We start from the raw sequence: 18,196 nt of genomic DNA on the forward strand, positions 1-18,196 counted from the left end.
TGGGGGCTCACAGATGTAAACAATTTGTTAAATCCTGGTAAACCTCACATAATATCTCAGTTTCTATTTAAAGTCCTGTAGAATGGGACGTTATTACACAGATCACTGCATTTTCATATTGGGTAACTTCTACAGTGCTGCTAAGACGACAGAATTGGTATGTGGGCGGTGGTCAAACTACTGATAATTCTGCATGTTAAATAAATCCATTATGGTTGTCATGTGGGGATCTCATATCTTTAAATTCTGTAATTATTTCGATTCAAATTGTATTGAAAGATTGTCTTCTACTGACTGGGTTGCACCAGCTATTTGTAAATCACCCCTTAAAGTCCTTCCTAATTCTAACTTCAAATTAGTGATTTACTAAATCTGGCTGCGCCACCAAACATAAGAAATCTTTTAGCTTTTTTAAAAATGAATAAATATTCACAGAAACACATTGTAGCATCACCCCAAATTACAGTTTTAGCGGGACGAGTCATACTATTTGTACTAAGTGCAATTCTTTTTGTAGGTGTGAAAAAATGTATCAAATTTACTGCTGTTTTGTGGTATATTGCATTGTTCCATTTATTAAAATCTTTTAATGTTTTGTCAAACAACTTAATAAACAGCATTTTAAGCATCGGGTGTGACATATGGACCATGATCTATTATTACATCTCCTACTCTTCACGCAAGTGAATATTTAGCAACGACTATATTTTATATAAGAAGCAGCTTCTGTGGTGCAACCAGATTTAGTATGTATAAAACATGTATCAGAAATCGGTTAAGTCTGAACAACGTCTGGTGCAACCGGCTGCAACATCTTCTCCTTCCTCCCTTTGGAGGAAAACAGTTCAGATCAGCATGTTTTCCATTTTGACTGAGAAACTGACAAATGATTTCGATGTGAAGGGGCCAGGATTGTGCATGGTCAGATTGTGTGCTATGTTCATACTTGTGCCTGATGGACTAGTGTGCATCTTCTGTGCTTCAACAAGCCATTTCTGGGAGAGAGATACTGCTCAAAGGCTGAGGAATGTGCTTTGTTGTGCCAGGAAATTAAGTGGAGCTGTCTGTGCTTCACATTGTGCATTAGATATATAGCACTGGATCATGTTAGCCACCTGATTTTGATTAAAGTGTCTGGATGTTCTTTGGATGCTGGATATGAATTAATGCTTCATTTCTGAATCGAGATTCCACTTGTTCTCCTCTTGTCTAAACCTTCTTAAAGGTGATAAAAGAAATACATATTGTTGCAGGATAAAAGGTAAGATATCAGTTTGCAAAGTATTTTCACAGCACTAGATGATCTCTATTTTAGAGATACAGAATCATAAACTCTGGATCATATATATTTTTAAAAATGGATAATAAACCTCTTCAGTTCCTGATGACCTCAGCCCCAGTCTTACTTACAGTATGTTTTGGCATGCTGCACTATAAAATGATGGGGCTTTCGTAAGGCAAGAAAACAAGGTTGCAAACTTTAAAATAATACAGTTCTACAAGGTAGGTCCAAAATCTGTCATCCAAACAGTACGGTTGTTTTGTATTATCTCTCACACAATACAAAAAACTTTCTGTGTTAATTTGCAGGCCCTCAAATGATAAATAAGTGGAAAAAGACTTTCTAGGCCAACTGAGTTTTTGTAGCACAGGTTTTAAATTGAAAAAAATCTCGGCCCTGTCACAGTGTCTCTTCAGTTAGAGTCTTATTATTTATCGCCTCCAGGCCTTTTCATTTGGATATCTGATCTTGCACTGACAAATTCACAAATCAATAACATAGCTTTCAAAACCATAGAAATAATATGAAGTCCTTAAATGTAGCATTTCTTGTATAACTGAAATAACATTTGTGTTTTTCTGTATGACAGCATACAACAATTTTGTACAGGAAAATGATTAAAAATGGATATAAAAGAAGGTACTTTTGAGGCAAAAAGTCTTTAAGAAGAAGAGACTGGGTTTTGTGCTCCTTTGGTAGTAAACTGCATCCTCAACCCTCACAGCAGGACAGCAGGAGAGAAAGTTATGGCCTTTCAAGAGCACTGCAGCTTAAAAAGTAGCTCTTGTTTTGCCCTTTGCAGTTATCTCTTTTGTTTTATCTGCTGCCTTTTTCTTTTGTCTCTCTTCAGTCCAGGTTTGGTTTATGGTTGGTTGCTGAAGGATCTCTGGGTTTCTGCATCACGTGATTAGACAGCAGTTAATGCAGCGGGGTCCCAGTCTTCTCTTCAGAGTGCTCTTCTTCCTCCTGGGTGTCAGAATGGCAATGATGGCCTCGTCAAACACTGTCTTCAGGCCCTTCTGGGTCAAGGCTGAACATTCCACATAGCAACACGCTCCGATCTGATGAGAAACAGCCGCAATAAAAAATGCAGTCATCTAAAAAAGTCTAGCAAAAAATAAGTCAGCAGCTGGATAACATATAGCATAAAGTCTTAGCTCAGTCCAAAGATAATAACATCTGACTGAATTTGTAATTCATCATTTGCTCTGGCTATGGTTGATATTACTGGGTAACTTGCTGTTAATGGTGAGTGAATAAATGGACGTCCTTGTGTTTACCTGCAGCTAATAAGAAAAGACTTTATGTACAGGCTGGTTAATAGTCCATTCTTTTCTCATTCCATAAGCGTGGCTGAATATGTGCCAAAGTCAATTGTGTGTAGAAGACACAATGGCAAATTTATTTGGTCAGTACTCAGGACATTTCCATAATCTTTCTAAAATGGCACAGGTCTGAATTGAATGGGGAAAAAAAAACCTTATACAAAAATATTCAGGTGCCAAATTTTCCATATTTGACGTCATGTTTTCATAAACCCATAATTAATTTGAACATAAAAAGCACTTTTTCTCTAAAAGAGAAAAACGCAGTTACATTCGCCATATTTGAAAAGCTAATGTGATAAAAGTCACATAAAGTATAAATGGCAGCCAAAATATTTCACAGCTCCACTTTATATAAATGGCATCTATTAGGTTGTAGTTTGAATTGATTGCACTGACCACCAACATAAACCAGATGGTTAACACATATACTCCACAATATTTTAACTTGTCCCACTCTCTCATGCTGTAATATACCTAAGCTCCTAAACTTGAACACACCAGTGCACAGTCATATCACATTTTAGCCCCAGCTGTGACTGTCATGTGCTGTTAGTATTCAGGCCATAGAAAAAGGCATCTATTTGTCGAATAAATAACGCAGCTAATTCGACAACATCTAACAACAGTGCTATTCTAAAGGTATCTTCAACATCCTCAGATTGTTTTCTTACCATCTGGTTAAAACTATCATCCTCATCATCACACCATCTGCTGCACAGTAAATTCAATTTTTAACCTGTGCTTGCAGTAATATCTTAATCTGAACAAGGATGTTAACTAGACATGACAAATGTTTTGCTCAGTTTGAACTACATGAACCAAAATTAAAGATCATTACTATTATTTGTCTATTCTAATAATACCAACTGTTCCTTTAAAAAGACTTTTTAATAGCTTCTTTTCATTATTTCATTTTTTTTTATATAAAAAAATGTAGGCATACTCTGTTCTATCCAATTGGAACAGTCTGTTTAGGATTACTAATACTGACACAGATGGATGACAATAATATGGCAGTAACAAGAAGAAAATAAACTTGATTTCAGTGTTTTTCAAATTATTTGACATGATCTTACATGGGCATAAGACATGAATCCCATCTAAATCATATACTATGCTGCCAAAACTGCATGGATATCAAAATTTAAAGGAGTTGAGAATATCATTTTTGAGAGGTTGACTTCTAGTCTCTGTCTTGGAGCGATCAATCATAGGCCACATTTGGCTTCTATGTCCTACAGCCGTCCATTTTGACCCAGAATGGATTCCTGGATTCAGTTCCAGGCAAAGAATGTACAGAAGTCTGATTCCAGACACCTCAAAGAAGAAATTACATTCCTACTGACGCATTTCTGGGTCAAACCAAGACACAGGAATCTGTGTGGCTCTGACAGCTCAATTCTACCACACTTAAAGTAAAAATAGAAACTTCTCCTAGTCAACCAGTAACATATTGCTTCACTTCTGTAGTCAGACCAATATACAAACCTCTTTCGCTAGTTTCTGTCCTTGCTCAGTGGCTATGGGCTTCTCCTTCATGTCATTCAGTTTGGCAATGGTCTTGGGGTCATCTCGTAGGTCAATCTGAAAGAGATAAGGGACACTTCCACTGAGCTAAATCAACATTACTATTGCAATTAAAATATACACCTTACTTAAATATTGAATTCACATTTTCTTATTATTTTTGTATGATTTAGCAATAGAAAATCAATTATGCTATTGATTGAGTCCATGCTTTTATAAGTAGCCATGGGTTGAGATGATCTGTACAACTGACAGTGTGTTTTCTCATTTTGAAACAGTCATGTTGGCCCACACTTCCTGTTCTTGTGCTAAGTAGTTTCCCTGCCAACTACAGAGTTCCTCAGTCTTTTTTTAATTCACTGCAATGCTCAGCACACACCGCTCATCCCCATTTCAGGAATAACCAGTTGATGATAAATGGATCCACCTGCACAGTGTTATGGGAGCAACCTTCATTAGCCCTTCTCATGATTGGTGGGATTAGTGGCAGCACAGCTCACTCTTATAACGCTCGTGTGTCAGAATCTAGCTAAAGTGCAGCGAGTGAGTTATGACAGGAACTGATGAAAGAGCTGTAAACATCAGCTGACCCAAGATAAAACAGACACTCACTCCATCCTCCACACCACCACTAGGCTTTGGCCGCACTGGCATTTGGTTGCCAGGGAAACATGGACCAAAAATCACCCACAAGTCTGCTCTTGATTTTAAGAGGACATATGCTAATGGCAGTGGGCTTTAAGGCTTAAGAAATAAGCAAATACTTAGGATTAGTTAGTCATTTCTTAACATCTATATAAGTTGAGTGATGCATATATTGAGGATCCCAAGCATTACCCGAGCTTTAGCAACTTTGCATAAGCTGAGTGTTGGCTTAAAAAAGTCTGACTTAAAAATGACCTTTAAGGCAGTGAGGACTCCAGCACAGACAACCAGCCTGAGCTCCCTTGCCAGGTTTGTACTGATTGTTTAATAAATTTAATAAATGTAATTATTCTATGGCTGTTGCACTTAATGAAACATTTACCACATAGAGCCAGATAAGTGAGAGACCAAAATCTGAGCTAAAAGGATATTGACTACTGAAATTATATTTCCAAAAGTGGCTAGACATGCAAACAGGCCAATGCTAACACATTAGACATAATGACTCTGTAAAGCAATAAGATATTGTTTGTAGCTTTTTCCACTTGCCTCTAGGAGCAAAAAAAATCTATTAATACAGGTTTAACTACACCTAAAAACAGTTTAATAGTAAAAGCTGTGGTAGTATTACTGCAGTTGTGAATAACAGAATTACAGTGTATGTTCATACAATAGCAGACACAGCTAAATGGCCATATTAATAAATGCAAGGACAAGGCCAATCCAACTCACAAATGTAGCAAATGCTGTTTATCCGCAATGGTTCACCTTCAAGCTAAATTACCTTAATTCAGGTGTTCTTATAGGTTTGTGTTCTCTATACTAACATACTAACATACTAACATGTAATGTAATGTAACCAAACCAATGAACAAATTCTACAAAAAATACTTGTAACTGCAGAGTGCTTAAAGGTTAAAGTAAAATGTGATGGTATTATGTGCACTGTCAGGTTGTTTTAAAACAAAAACCCAGATGTGCAGTATTTTGTAAATCGTTTTAAATTCTCTCTACTATTCTCTAGGCCTGTTTCAGATTTCTGTTACTGTACCTCCTTAAATCAACAGATGATAGATAGGATAGATATATGAAAACTCTCGATCTTTCTCAGTTCCCCAATGTTAAAATGACCCAAAATTGCTACATCTACAACCGGTAGTGTACGATCCTGGAAACCCTATTTGCCTTCCATCCTACAAATGCTCTGTGCTCGCCAGTATATTTTTTATTGCCTAATAAAAAAACATACGTATTTATTGTGAGAAGATAAGATACTACAGAATAAAGAATACCACTTTTCCTTTTCCTTTCATTTTGTACTGAGGGTGTAGAAGCAATGGGTGCAGTCTGCAGTGCTGCTTCATAATGTTTTGTCAAGGCCCACAAAATGGAATAAACAACAGCTCAGCTAAGGGAGCATGACCACTACATGGTCCTATCTACAGTCTATAGTTTTCATTTCTTTATGGCTCTACAATATTGATGATGTTTGACTGGTTTTATCAAACAACTTTCTGAAAACGGCTATTGATTATCTTTTGTGACATATTGTATCATTATATCTATGCATCACAGTGCAGCAATTTCAATATTCTAACTTATTTCAGCCTTTATCAATGTGCAGGAAATCCTATAGAGCATTTGCTAATGGACTTTGACAGCAAATGAAGTTTGCCCAGGCGCAAATCCAAAGCTCCTGAAGGATTTGGAAACATCTGCACCTTTGGCACCAGACCATAAGTGGATTCAATGTACAGTTTACTTATCTATTTAAATTAATGACAATTAATTGCCTCATCCCCTAATTCAAACCAAAGCCAACTTACTCTTGGGCTTTGTTGACCACACTTCAACTGAAAATGTGGGTGTCATTTTTACAGTTGAATGTTGATTCATTTTATTACTATTTCAACAATATCCAGACATATAGCTGTATGAAAATGAAATTGCTTAGACTCAGTAGTTTATGGGGACTAACCTGGGTGCCAATGAGCAGGTAAGGGACACTGGGTGCATACTCCTGCAACTCAGGTACCCATTCCTCACGCACATTTTGGAAACTGGCAGGGTTTACCACCGAGAAACAGATGAGGAAGACATCGGTCATTGGGTAGGACAGCGGTCTGAGACGGTCATAGTCCTCCTGGAAGAGGATGGGACAGTAAGGATTAACATTGACATGTGGATAAGAGGTCAGAATGGAGGCGGGTATAGGCACCCATGGGATGACATGATTCATTTCCTTAACATCTGATAAATTATTATTCATGCATTATTAAAGCATATAAAAAGTGAGCTCCAGACTTTTACTTCTCATTGGAGACAGGAGATCTAACCTTACACAGTGCACAGCAAGCTCTTTGGCTGTTTTATACCAGTGTTGCGGGCTATTATGACAGGAATGTTACATGTAAAAAATGTACTTGGAGTTGAGTTATTAGGACAAAAGAGTGTGAAGAAGATGACCTTCACATGAGAGTTGTTTTGGCTTTTGCTCTCCTATCCTCAGAGATACCTTTTTGCAGAGCTTTAGTGTGAGCTCGGCACAAGGCATCGCCACAAGACACTGAAAATCAGACACACTGCCATCTCTGATATTTGTGTGGTGTAAATGGCTAATTCACAGATGCAAGACTGGCCTTTGTGCACCACATCAAGTGCTCCCTTGTCCCCACGAAAGATAAACCCTTTTGACAGAGTGTCTGACTTGCACACATATGAATATTCATGACCCATCTCACTTCTTCTTCTGATGGCACATGTTTTTCTGCTGCTAGCTGGAAGACACAAAAAAATCAATGGATCCCTAGTAATTATATATGACTCAACCAGACCAACTTGGACCAAGCGAATCAATCTCACTTTCATCTTGAAAATGTATCGTCCACATCCCTGAAATCAAAGCAAATCTGATACAACATCCCACTGTGACAGAGCTAGTTACAATGAGACAGCCCAGCACTGGCATGACATGTCTTTCATTCTGATGCCTTCAGCGAGTCCCGTTCCCTGCCAAACATGCTCGGCACAGTCCAATACCATCGCACTGCTATAACTCCAGAGACCCATCCTTCTCACGCCAATGGATTATGGGAAATGGTTATGCAAATGTCACAAGATTCTCCGAATAGCTCTAGATCAGTCGGGCAAGAGTGTCAGCTTTTGTTGCCTCTGTAATGTAATGTAAGAAATATTTACAGTACTTTATATGAGATTCGAGTAGATCGTGAAAACAGCATACAAATCTTGCCTGTCCTCATATTGTAGATGACTTAACGGTGCCTCAGTGGGTTGAGTGGATGTAACTCGAAGATTTAAGTATTTAGTTCTAAACAAATTAAGTAGAGGATTTCAGAGGCTTTCACAGACCTGGCCCATGCCAGAAAATTCAAATAATTTCTAAAGGCTTTTTTTACGATGCCAGAGGACTGGAGATTGTCATATGCAATGACTGAGTGCTTGTTTGACAACACAGTCATTTAAGTAACCTTGCTGCGACTGACAGCTTACCTGACACTATCTGAACTTCCTGATGTGATAAATCAATTATGGATGCGAACCATCTGGTGCTTCAAACAAGCCGGGACAAACATTAAGGGTGATTTGCAAACACAGATCTAATTTTTATTTTTATAGTAAAGTGAATTGAAGCACCAGAATAAAGGTGCCAAACTAGGGAATAATGTCAGGATATCTGCTGTGTTGATTTTGATTGTTCCTTGGAAAATCTGCATCTTGCAGTGAGTACAATAAAACAGTAACAGTACATCTCAAAGTACTTTTGATTATATCTCTGTATCTATAGGTAACTGTGTCCAGTATTGCAAATCAATAAGGTTAGTTTTTTTCACAATTATCATAAATTAAATAAATAATGAATCATGAATATCAACATACTTGTCAGGTATTTAATTTACTTGATTTGCCAAAATAGAGACATTCTTGTCTCATTATTTTATATATAAATTATTATTCACCTGATTTTCCAGAAACTGTATCACAGTATAACTGAATATCAAAACGTACAATTACTAGGGCTGTCAACACAAAGAACTATTTAACAAAAATGTCTTTTTATGTTACAAATACTACTGATGCAGAAACAATGCACACATGTTCTGTCATTACTGTTCACCTTTCCAGCATCAGCCTCCACACAGTATTTGGAAGCACAGGGGGTTGAGGTCTGCTTCAGGGCCAAAGTTGATTTCACTTTGGAGTTAACATCCGTACATTTAAAACAGATTGAAAGGTTCAGTTGAAATTGATTGTAAATTAACTATGAACATCCTGTGATTAATCTGAATTAAAGATTTGAATCACTAAAACTTACATATACTATGGTTATTTCAGTGAAGCAACAAGCACACCCAAAAATGTTAAAACTGATTACAGTTTTATGAAGTATAACAACAAGTTTATTAAGTTAATATAGACTATATTATAGAATATATCAGGAGCTAATATAAAATGAACAGTGGTGGTAAAATAGTAAGGCAACTGTATCTTTATGTACCTCATTTTCCTGTCGAGAACAAATATCAGTACATATTGTTTGCTTTTACACACACTTTGTGCTATCCTTTCTCCCTATATATGCTGTCACATGGGATATAGTGTGTATTTTTGTGTCTCTGTCTGTTTGTGACCTTCACTTGCACAAGTGAATCCTCCGATCCCCTGGTGAGCCACAGACATAAAGGAACACAGTGTAAGCCACTCAGCAGTTTACCGTAAACAGGCCTGGAGCTTCTCTGAGACCCATCTCCGCCTCTCACGCTGTTTCCTCAGTACACCCCTGACACACTCCCAAAGACAATATACCCGCTAGCCAGTGGATATAGTATGGCATAGACTGAGTGTATCCTCCTCCATACCTGTATCTCTAATGCTCACTCTTAAGCTTGATCAGCACTTAGTCCAGAAATGTTTACATTCATGCTGCTGTTACAGAGCTTTGGATAAATGTCATACAGTTTTATTATAACAATTCAACAGTTCATGGATACAACGCAGACACACTGGATAATAGTGTTTTTGAGGTAACCAGGAGTGTACAGTAAATAGGGAAGAAAGGAATGTAAAGAGTAAAAAATAGGAAGACGAGTAGCTTGCTGTGTGTATGATAAAATTCCTTAACAGTAACTTAGCTCCACACATGTACATACATTACAACAAGGACAAGAGTGTCATTATTTGGCCACTGCATGAGCTCCTCTGTGTGACTGTGCATTGTTGACTCAGTGACATATGAGTGCTATGATATCAGTGAGTCATCCCCTCCTCCATCGCCCCCTCATACTGCTCTCTCTTTTTTCTATCTTTCTCCTTTTCTACTCCTATCTCCTCCTCAGGGCTCTATAAACCGGCTATGTCAACAGAGTCAGAGACGCCTGCTGTAACATGGCTGCCGGGTGGGAACACAAGCCCAGACACAGATGCTTCTGTTCGGAAAGTTCTCTTTCTGATCTGTGCATTTTGCAGACACATTTTGGATTGAACCCTGGTAATAACAGTCTATTTGTACTTGTCTCTATGTTACTGGCTCTTTAACGATGATTAATAATCATCAACCATAGGTTCAACACTCATGCACTCTGTGTATTCATGTCTTTATGAAGAGAACATCCTTCCACACTCCATTCAAAAATCTGTTACCTTTAATGGCTGATAAATGCAGAGGCACGTGCACTATGCACAACACAACAGAAATTAAGACCTAGAAGCGGATTAGAAACAACAAATTTTGTGCATATCCTAAGAACACTGGCTCACTGCTAATTCCTAGAACACATTGCACAAGTGAATCCTCCGAATTAAAACACATTGCTCTATATGGTAGAGATCCAGGAGATTTTAAAGGGTAGTGCTGAAATGATTATTTGATTCACTAGGTTGCTGTGTTGTTTGACAAAACTAATCATTTGAAAAAATAAATTGGAATTCCACTGATTAGATTACTCATGATAAATCCTCAGCCTATAAAAAGTTTTAGAATTGATGTATCTTTGTCACCTTCAGCCTAAATACTACAAACTTTATATTTCTAGAAAAAATATTATTAAAAAGTTATGTATTGTGGTTTGAAATAATAAAGGTATTCAAATGCTGACACAGTGCCCCTTTAGAAAGAGTAGCTAAAAATACAGAAGCCACCAAGACCAGATCACATTGTGTTTGTGGCCAAACTAACTGCCACAGAGTGAGCCTGGAGACTAGCTTTAGAGAATGTGGGTGCTTCAGTATTTCACCTTGAGCTCTTTGAAAGTGTCTGTCTGGCATTTTTTTAACTGTTCTAACAGTTTTTAGACAAAAAAGATAGATCAATTAACTGAAAACCTCATCAACTGATTAATCCATCATAATCCTTAGTCGCAGCCCTGAAATAGCTCTCTCCATACAAGAGAGTAGTAGCTACTCTTAATTGGAAAGTCTCCAAGTGAAAGTGTGGGCTGAGGCATGCATGCCTGTTTTTTTGTATCCGAGCAGCTGAGCGGTTACAGGCACCAAGCTGGGTAAAACTATTCAGCCTCCACTCTCCTACCCTCACTCCCATTCCCACCTGCCACCCTCCCACCTCTGCTAGGAGTGTCACTGGGCTGCTCTGGGTTGTTTAGCCAAAAAGGACTCATCAGACTGGACTAAGCACTGAAGAGCATTGGGGTGAAGTGAACAGGTAAAAATAATTACAGAATGTGCAGATGAATGTGAGAGCATGAAGTCTCAAGACAAAGTGGGGGTTAACAGGCCAGCAAGATCCCAAGGGGTCGCCACTCAAGAGTTCCTCTCCCTAAAGCGTTTCCATGGGTACCACAGCACTTAGCATCCACTTCCTGTTTCCTCCTGCTCCTCCTCGGGCAGTGATGCTAGATTTTCTTGAGTGCAGCAGCAGCAGGAGAATGAATGAATAAATAAAGACTTTCCCCTCTGTTCCCTCGTTACATTCAGCAAAACAGACTTTGCAGACCTTCCATATGGAATAATTCACTAGGCAGCGCCTGCAGGAGCAATGTGGCAGCTCGCAGACAATAGCAGGCAGGGAAATTTCTACAACAGATAAAGCACAGTGGCATTAAGCTAAATCTCAAGTCTGACATGTAACACTGAGAGGACGGCACTGAGTCCCGTCTGATGACAGCACAACAGAGGTGTGAAAGTACTGTGTAATGTAAATGTGTGCATGTTGCTGATACCCTCTTGGAACAGAAAAGCATTGTGGGAGCTCCAGCCATTGCAGGAATTTAAATATCACAGGGAGCTTGCAGCCACTTGAGCACGTGTAGGACAGGCCTGAGGTGGAGATGATGAAGGGAGAGGTTAAAGTTGAGAAAGTGAGAGAAAGAAAGGGAAAGGAAAATGAAACTAAGAGGGCTGAAGTTATCCACTTTCTCACTCTATTTGCCCCCTCTCCCCAATCTGTCTCTCTCTCTTCCCCTTTCTGCCTTCCTCTCCCTCTCTCTTTGGGGTGCTGGGTCTTTGATCAGATGCTGAAGCTATAAACATTACCAGCTGGTCTTGTGCTCCACATAAAGAGGTCAGCCGAGTCGGGTGCGGGGGGGTGGAAGTAACTCTACTCTCAGCGGCTGGCGGAACCCGTGGCCGACATCTGGGAAAACTTCTCCATTTCAGAGACGCTCTGAATCAGCTAAAAACAAACTCTCCTCTGACATGCACACCCTATCAAACACGACAGAATAGACAATAAGGCTGTGTTCCTCTTTTTACAACCAAGTAGTAACACCTCTACCATCTGTTTTCTCGAGGAGAAAATATAACACAGCCACAGGTAGTTGTGTGGGAGGGAAGAAGGGAGGGAGGGGGACTGTGATTTGCTATTCATGGACCAGAGCATTTAGCATTCATGAATGAACAGAAGACGACTGAATATTCCCCAGTCGACCTTTTAGAGCTTAGCTTTTGTCTTTCCGATAAGGGGCTCACTTTTCAGATTGTGACTCATTCTGACTTCACACAGTTAAATCATGCGCACAGTTTTAGGTTGATAGAAAGAATGGTTAAAGGTTCAGTCCGCACTTAAAGGTGCTATGTGGTGCTGTCTTGCAAAACGTGTATATCTTGCACATATAAAGTGCTGCATCTACTTCCTTCCTCATTACACATCTGCAAAACTGATTTGTCTTAAATATTTGAACTTGTGCGATTGCCGTCTTGTTCTAGGTGGGCTTTGTTGCCACATTGCTATGTTTTCAATGACACTGTCAGTGAAATAGCATCTGTGCTTCTGCATCTTTGTGCATATTCACAACACAAATTAACTGGGTGTCTGTTTAGGAAAACATGACATTATGCATTTTATCAACTAGTGGCCAAAAAAAAAAGGTTGCATTTAGTGTTTCTTATTGAAGCATCAAAATACCAGACTGAGAGATGAGTATTCAGCACTAATGTGCCCTCTAACAGGTGACTTTTAATGATTGGAGTGTTTAACATAAAGCTACTTGTCATTTTAAAATAATCTGTTTACGGTTTAGTCTGATAATTCATTCTGGGTTTAAAAGTGTAGGATAAACAAGAAATGCCCATCACAGTTTCTTGATGATGTATTTAAATTGTCCAAAGCCGAAGACTCATCCATCCATCTACTATCCATACTGTTTATCCTAAAGAGGGTCTGGAGGAATTGTTGTTTAAAAAAACAAAGTTCACAGATATTGATGTTCAAAACTGTGTCGATCACTTATTTGAATAATCTTTTCAGCATTTGTCTAATTTCTTGACTTTCTCCCCAAAACATTTGTCTGGAAGTTCTGGGGGCAAATGATGTAGAACGCAGAGCTGGTACTGTCACCCTCTCTGAGCTTGGGTCTGTCGTCTGTGTCCACATGCTTGAGTGTATTGTGTGTGGCAACATTATTGTGTGTGTGTGTGTGTGTGTGTGTATGGAAACATTATTGTGTGTGTGAGTGTGTATGTGTGTGTGTGTGTGTAGGCCAGTGCATTTTTTGCTACAGTTTTAACCCTTATCCACTGAATAGCACATTGTAAAGAAAAAGCCCAGGCGTTGGACGGCCCTATTAACAACCTGTGACATCACTACTGGACATAGAAGGCCTGTTCTCCACATAATAGAACTATTGAAGCCCCCTCACTACCATCACTGTCCATGCTACACCAGACTCTGGCAGTAAACCCATGTGCGAAAACCATCACCTGTTGCAGCTTAGTGTCTGGCCTGAATATGAAGCCTGTGGGAGCGTAGGAGGCACTGTCAGATAGTTATTGGTCCCAGGAGCACATGCGGAGACCGACATAGAGACAGAGTGAGAGACACAGAGTTTGACACAGTATGTATGTGTGTGTCCTTGACATGCTTGGCACCGGGCCAGAGTAAAAAATAAACTGTACCTGACCGGCTGTATCATACAGTCCCAACAAGTACTGCTTTCCACCAACGTTGACACTCACTGCAAGGAAATGACAAAGAGCAGTTGAGAGGAGGAAGGAGAAAGGGTGAGGGGGGGGGGGGCAGAAATGAACGGAGGGAGGGGGCTCAGGGTCCCCAGCCCCTCTCTGCTATGAAGAAGGCAAACAAGTGGTTTTGATTATAGCAACAGATGCAAGCCAATGCAGTTGGAGAGAGAGAGGCAGAGGAAAGAGGGAAATCAGTCTCCCATACATTTCATTATTTTCCATGCGGTCTAATTAGATTTTAATCTCAGGAATGATTATATATAACAGCCTAAATAGAAAAGCTGCAGTTCAGCGTGGCATGATGTTATTAACAGACGCTCATGATAAACATATTCCTACCTGCATAATGATCAAAGACTGTGGGCACATACTCCTCGGGAAAGGCGTCATTGGCATAGCTCATCAGAAGACACGTTTTGCCCACTGCACCGTCTCCGACCACGACGCATTTTAACATGATAGTACCGGTTCCGTTAGCCATGATCCCGACCTTACCATCATCCTCACCGGCCCCCGACGCCCTTTTGTCCCGACCTCCTCCTCCTCCTGCCGCCGCTGCTGCTGCTGCTGCTGCTGCTGGGCGGTGATCCCCGCACGACGGGCATCACCAGCGTCGGAGGCGGACTGCGCGGCGCACCGATTCGGACTGGAACCGCATCCTTCTCCCCTCCTCCTCACCGCTGGTTATACGGTACTCCCAAATTTGGCCGCGGAGGAGTTTCCCTTTCACAGCTGTCAAAAAGAACAAGGCTCCTCAGTCTTGACAGAGCACACGGTTTCGCCTAATGAGGAAACTGTCGTGGGTGCCACTCCGTGCCGCTGCCGGTGCGTCGTGCCCGCTCTCCGGTGCGCCCCACGCCTGTGCACTCGCTCCCTGGCGTACTGTGCTGCTGGTGGACAAGGTGGGTGCGCTTGCTGGAGAGGCGGAGCTTTGGTTTAAAACCAAGGGGCTCTGGATAAAGTACACTCCGCCTGGTGGGGGGTGTGTGGACGAAGCACTGCAAGAAATAACATGACAAATATTAGGAAAGTATACATAGAAATTCTTAGTCTCCATGTAAACTAACACAAACTAACCGATTAGAAGTATCTATGTGATACAAGTGGAAATTAACTGTGTCCTGAATTATAAATGAAAACTTACAAATTACTACCATACACACTCTCTGTGGGGTTGTTTGCCTATAGGCTACTGGTTGTGGTGCAATGTTCAGTCCATACATCATAGGTACAGAAATCACCTACAGGAACATTGTAAGGGTGTAACATTAAAACATGACCTAGTAATATCACCATAAGCTCACTGTATTTACTAAATGAAGACAATAGTAGACTATTAATTTCACTTGGTCTAGAAATGCATCTGTCCTACTACAAATACACCCTACCTGTTTGTTTAGGTACGGATATTTTCGAATATTTAGATTTTAAATTTAGGCAACCGTCTGTCTGCTTTTCACATGACTTTGTGCTTGAGGAGATAAATAGATGATAGATGATTCACCCTGTCTGAGTACGATGGATGGGATATGTGAGATGGGAGCGGGGAGCTGCAGATGGAGACGCCACAGGAGGAGGTAATGTGTTTGTGAAAGAAGGAGGAGAGATACAGAGATTTGACCTCGGTGGTGCAGTTGGCCAGGTGTGAGCTGTCTCCTTGAATCAGTGCACTCATAGCCATCTTAATAAAGCACATGTCTCTACAAAGGGAAAGACATGAACTTTCACACACACAGGTGGCTATCATCTCTGCTTCTCTTAATCCTCGCTTCTCTTTAGGCCAAATGATCTTAATGTGCGAGCTGAGAACTCAGGGGCTATAAAAAAGCTCCTGGTATCCCAAAGTCATGTAACAAATTGTTATAATTAACAGGGACACAGGGGTAATAATGTGGAGTACCAATAATGTGTCAGCTCCCTAATGCACACAGGTCCTTTGTATAAAGTAAACATGCAAATCTCCAATAGGTTTGATTCATGTGTAATAGACATTTCTCAAGCAACGCTAAGTGATTGAGATTTGGCATAAAAAACTATACTGATACTCATTTCATAAAACAACTACTTCAAGATGGACCAAGAAGTGAGTGCACAGTGCATCAAACTTACACTCACAAGTCTGCTTTAGTTCAGAAAATAAAGATGGTGAAAAAGTTGTTGGTATTTGTACATTAAGAAATTAGGTTAAGTTAAGAAGTTACTGAACTTTATTAGTCAGATCTTTTTAGCTTTTGTTTCAGTGTTTTGACATTATGGACATCTTATCATTCCTTCCCTGGTAACATTTTCTGATCATGAATCAGTGCCCAAGTCTCATTAGTACAGATGTCTGTGAGCAGGATCAGCTAAATATATCAGCCTTGTATCATGTTGCGTCACAGTTAACAGGAAACTGAGCCTCTGCTCTTTCTGGCAACTTGTTCAGTAAAAAAGCTTCTATAAGAGCATACAAATATAACTAAGCAACAGCAACTAAACACACAAGAAAACAATTTAAGAGGTTAAAAATACTATTGACATAGAGCATATTATACAGTCACATACTAACTGATGCTGAATAATAACAATATTTAATGCTACTGACTTTACAATAACTTTATATATTTTTCCTTAAAAATAGGAGTTTATTATAAAATTTTGGCAGAGCCATAGCACTAATATCTTGGCTGTCGGTTTGACTCTTACCCTCGGCTTCCTGTTTGAAGTTAAACTGTCTGTCTGCAGACTGATCTCTTGGTTGATGGTCCCTAGACAGCTGAGAACTGTCCAATCAGCTGCAGGGGGCTGGGTTGAGGATTCTCCTGCTATCATCACATTTGACAGATGCTGCAGCAGCTCACATGACCAAACAACAATTACCTCATACATGTAGTACTCCTGCTGAAGGTGTTGCATTAGAGACATGGCTCCCTGCACTGGGCTGGGCAGGTGAGCAACAAGGGGGCTTTTAGCTGCAGTGACAAAACTCTATGATGGATCGGTTCCCACAGCGCAGGTGGTGTGTCTGAAAGAAACAGCTGGGTAAGCTGCTGTATAAGCCTCAATCAGCAATCATCACATGGCACATATCTTCATCAAAACAAAACTTTATACAGTATAGCACTGTTTTACTGCCCATGATCACATATGGTAAAGTTTGAGATCATAAATCTGTATAGAATTAAACACCATATTTGGTGTTTGAGGTTTGGCAAGTCTGTGTAAAAATGTCAGACAAAGCCATTGATATCCCTGTGGAATTTTATGTTTATGATGATAAGACATCCACATTTTGATTGGATGATGCAACCATCTATGTATCTAAGATATAAATATCTCATCACTGTGATATAAATGCTGCTGCAGTGCTTCACTAACCAGACATAGAGTGTGTGTCTGTGTATGTATGTGTGTTGCCAGGGTGGATGGAAAAAAATATCACTTGAGCTTATTAAGACATTTGTAAGGGCATTAAATGTGGGTAAATTATGCTAATTAAAAGCAGTGTATATTAAATTTGGACATTTGACTGACATTGAATGTGTTTTTGTGCTATAGACATTGTTAATTATCATTTTACAGTACTGTCATTATGTTATATTTCTACAGGGATTTAAGCCTTTAGTGCAACTATATTATTGTAGAGATGTGTGTTCAGACTCCGGTTTCCTCCCACAGTCCAAAAACATGTATGTCAGGTTGATTGGTGACTCTAAATTGCCCATAGGAGTGAGTGTGAGTGTGTGAGGTTGTTTGTCTCTATGTGGCCCTGTGATGGACTGGTGACCTGTCCAGGGTGGACCCCTGCCTTCCACCCGAGAGAGAGCTGGGATAGGCTCCAGCAGATCCCCGTGACCCTGATCCAGGAAAAAGCGGGTATAGAAAATAGATGGATGAATGTGTGTTCAGCCCACAGGGACACTATAAACACCTTTGCAGTAGTGAAACCTCTTACAATCAAATAAGAGACAATATATTAGGGACTACAATTAAAGCCTAACAC

The 18,196-nt window shown here is 39.9% G+C and overlaps 1 protein-coding gene across 1 annotated transcript; it reads right to left on the reverse strand.

Moving 5' to 3' along the window:
• Positions 1–123: 123 nt before the first annotated feature.
• Positions 124–16,943, reverse strand: LOC113132176 (rho-related GTP-binding protein RhoQ). Its single transcript, XM_026310110.1, has 6 exons — positions 16,900–16,943; positions 14,554–15,212; positions 14,149–14,207; positions 6,761–6,925; positions 4,099–4,194; positions 124–2,343 (listed from the first exon to the last, which is right to left on the reverse strand). The coding sequence occupies exons 2-6, from the start codon at positions 14,693–14,695 to the stop codon at positions 2,182–2,184; spliced, it is 624 nt and encodes a 207-aa protein (XP_026165895.1). The 5' UTR covers positions 14,696–15,212; positions 16,900–16,943; the 3' UTR covers positions 124–2,181.
• Between the last annotated feature and the right edge of the window lie 1,253 nt (positions 16,944–18,196).

This window comes from Mastacembelus armatus, chromosome 15 (genome assembly GCF_900324485.2).
Source record: "Mastacembelus armatus chromosome 15, fMasArm1.2, whole genome shotgun sequence".
Classification (NCBI taxonomy): Eukaryota; Metazoa; Chordata; class Actinopteri; order Synbranchiformes; family Mastacembelidae; genus Mastacembelus; species Mastacembelus armatus.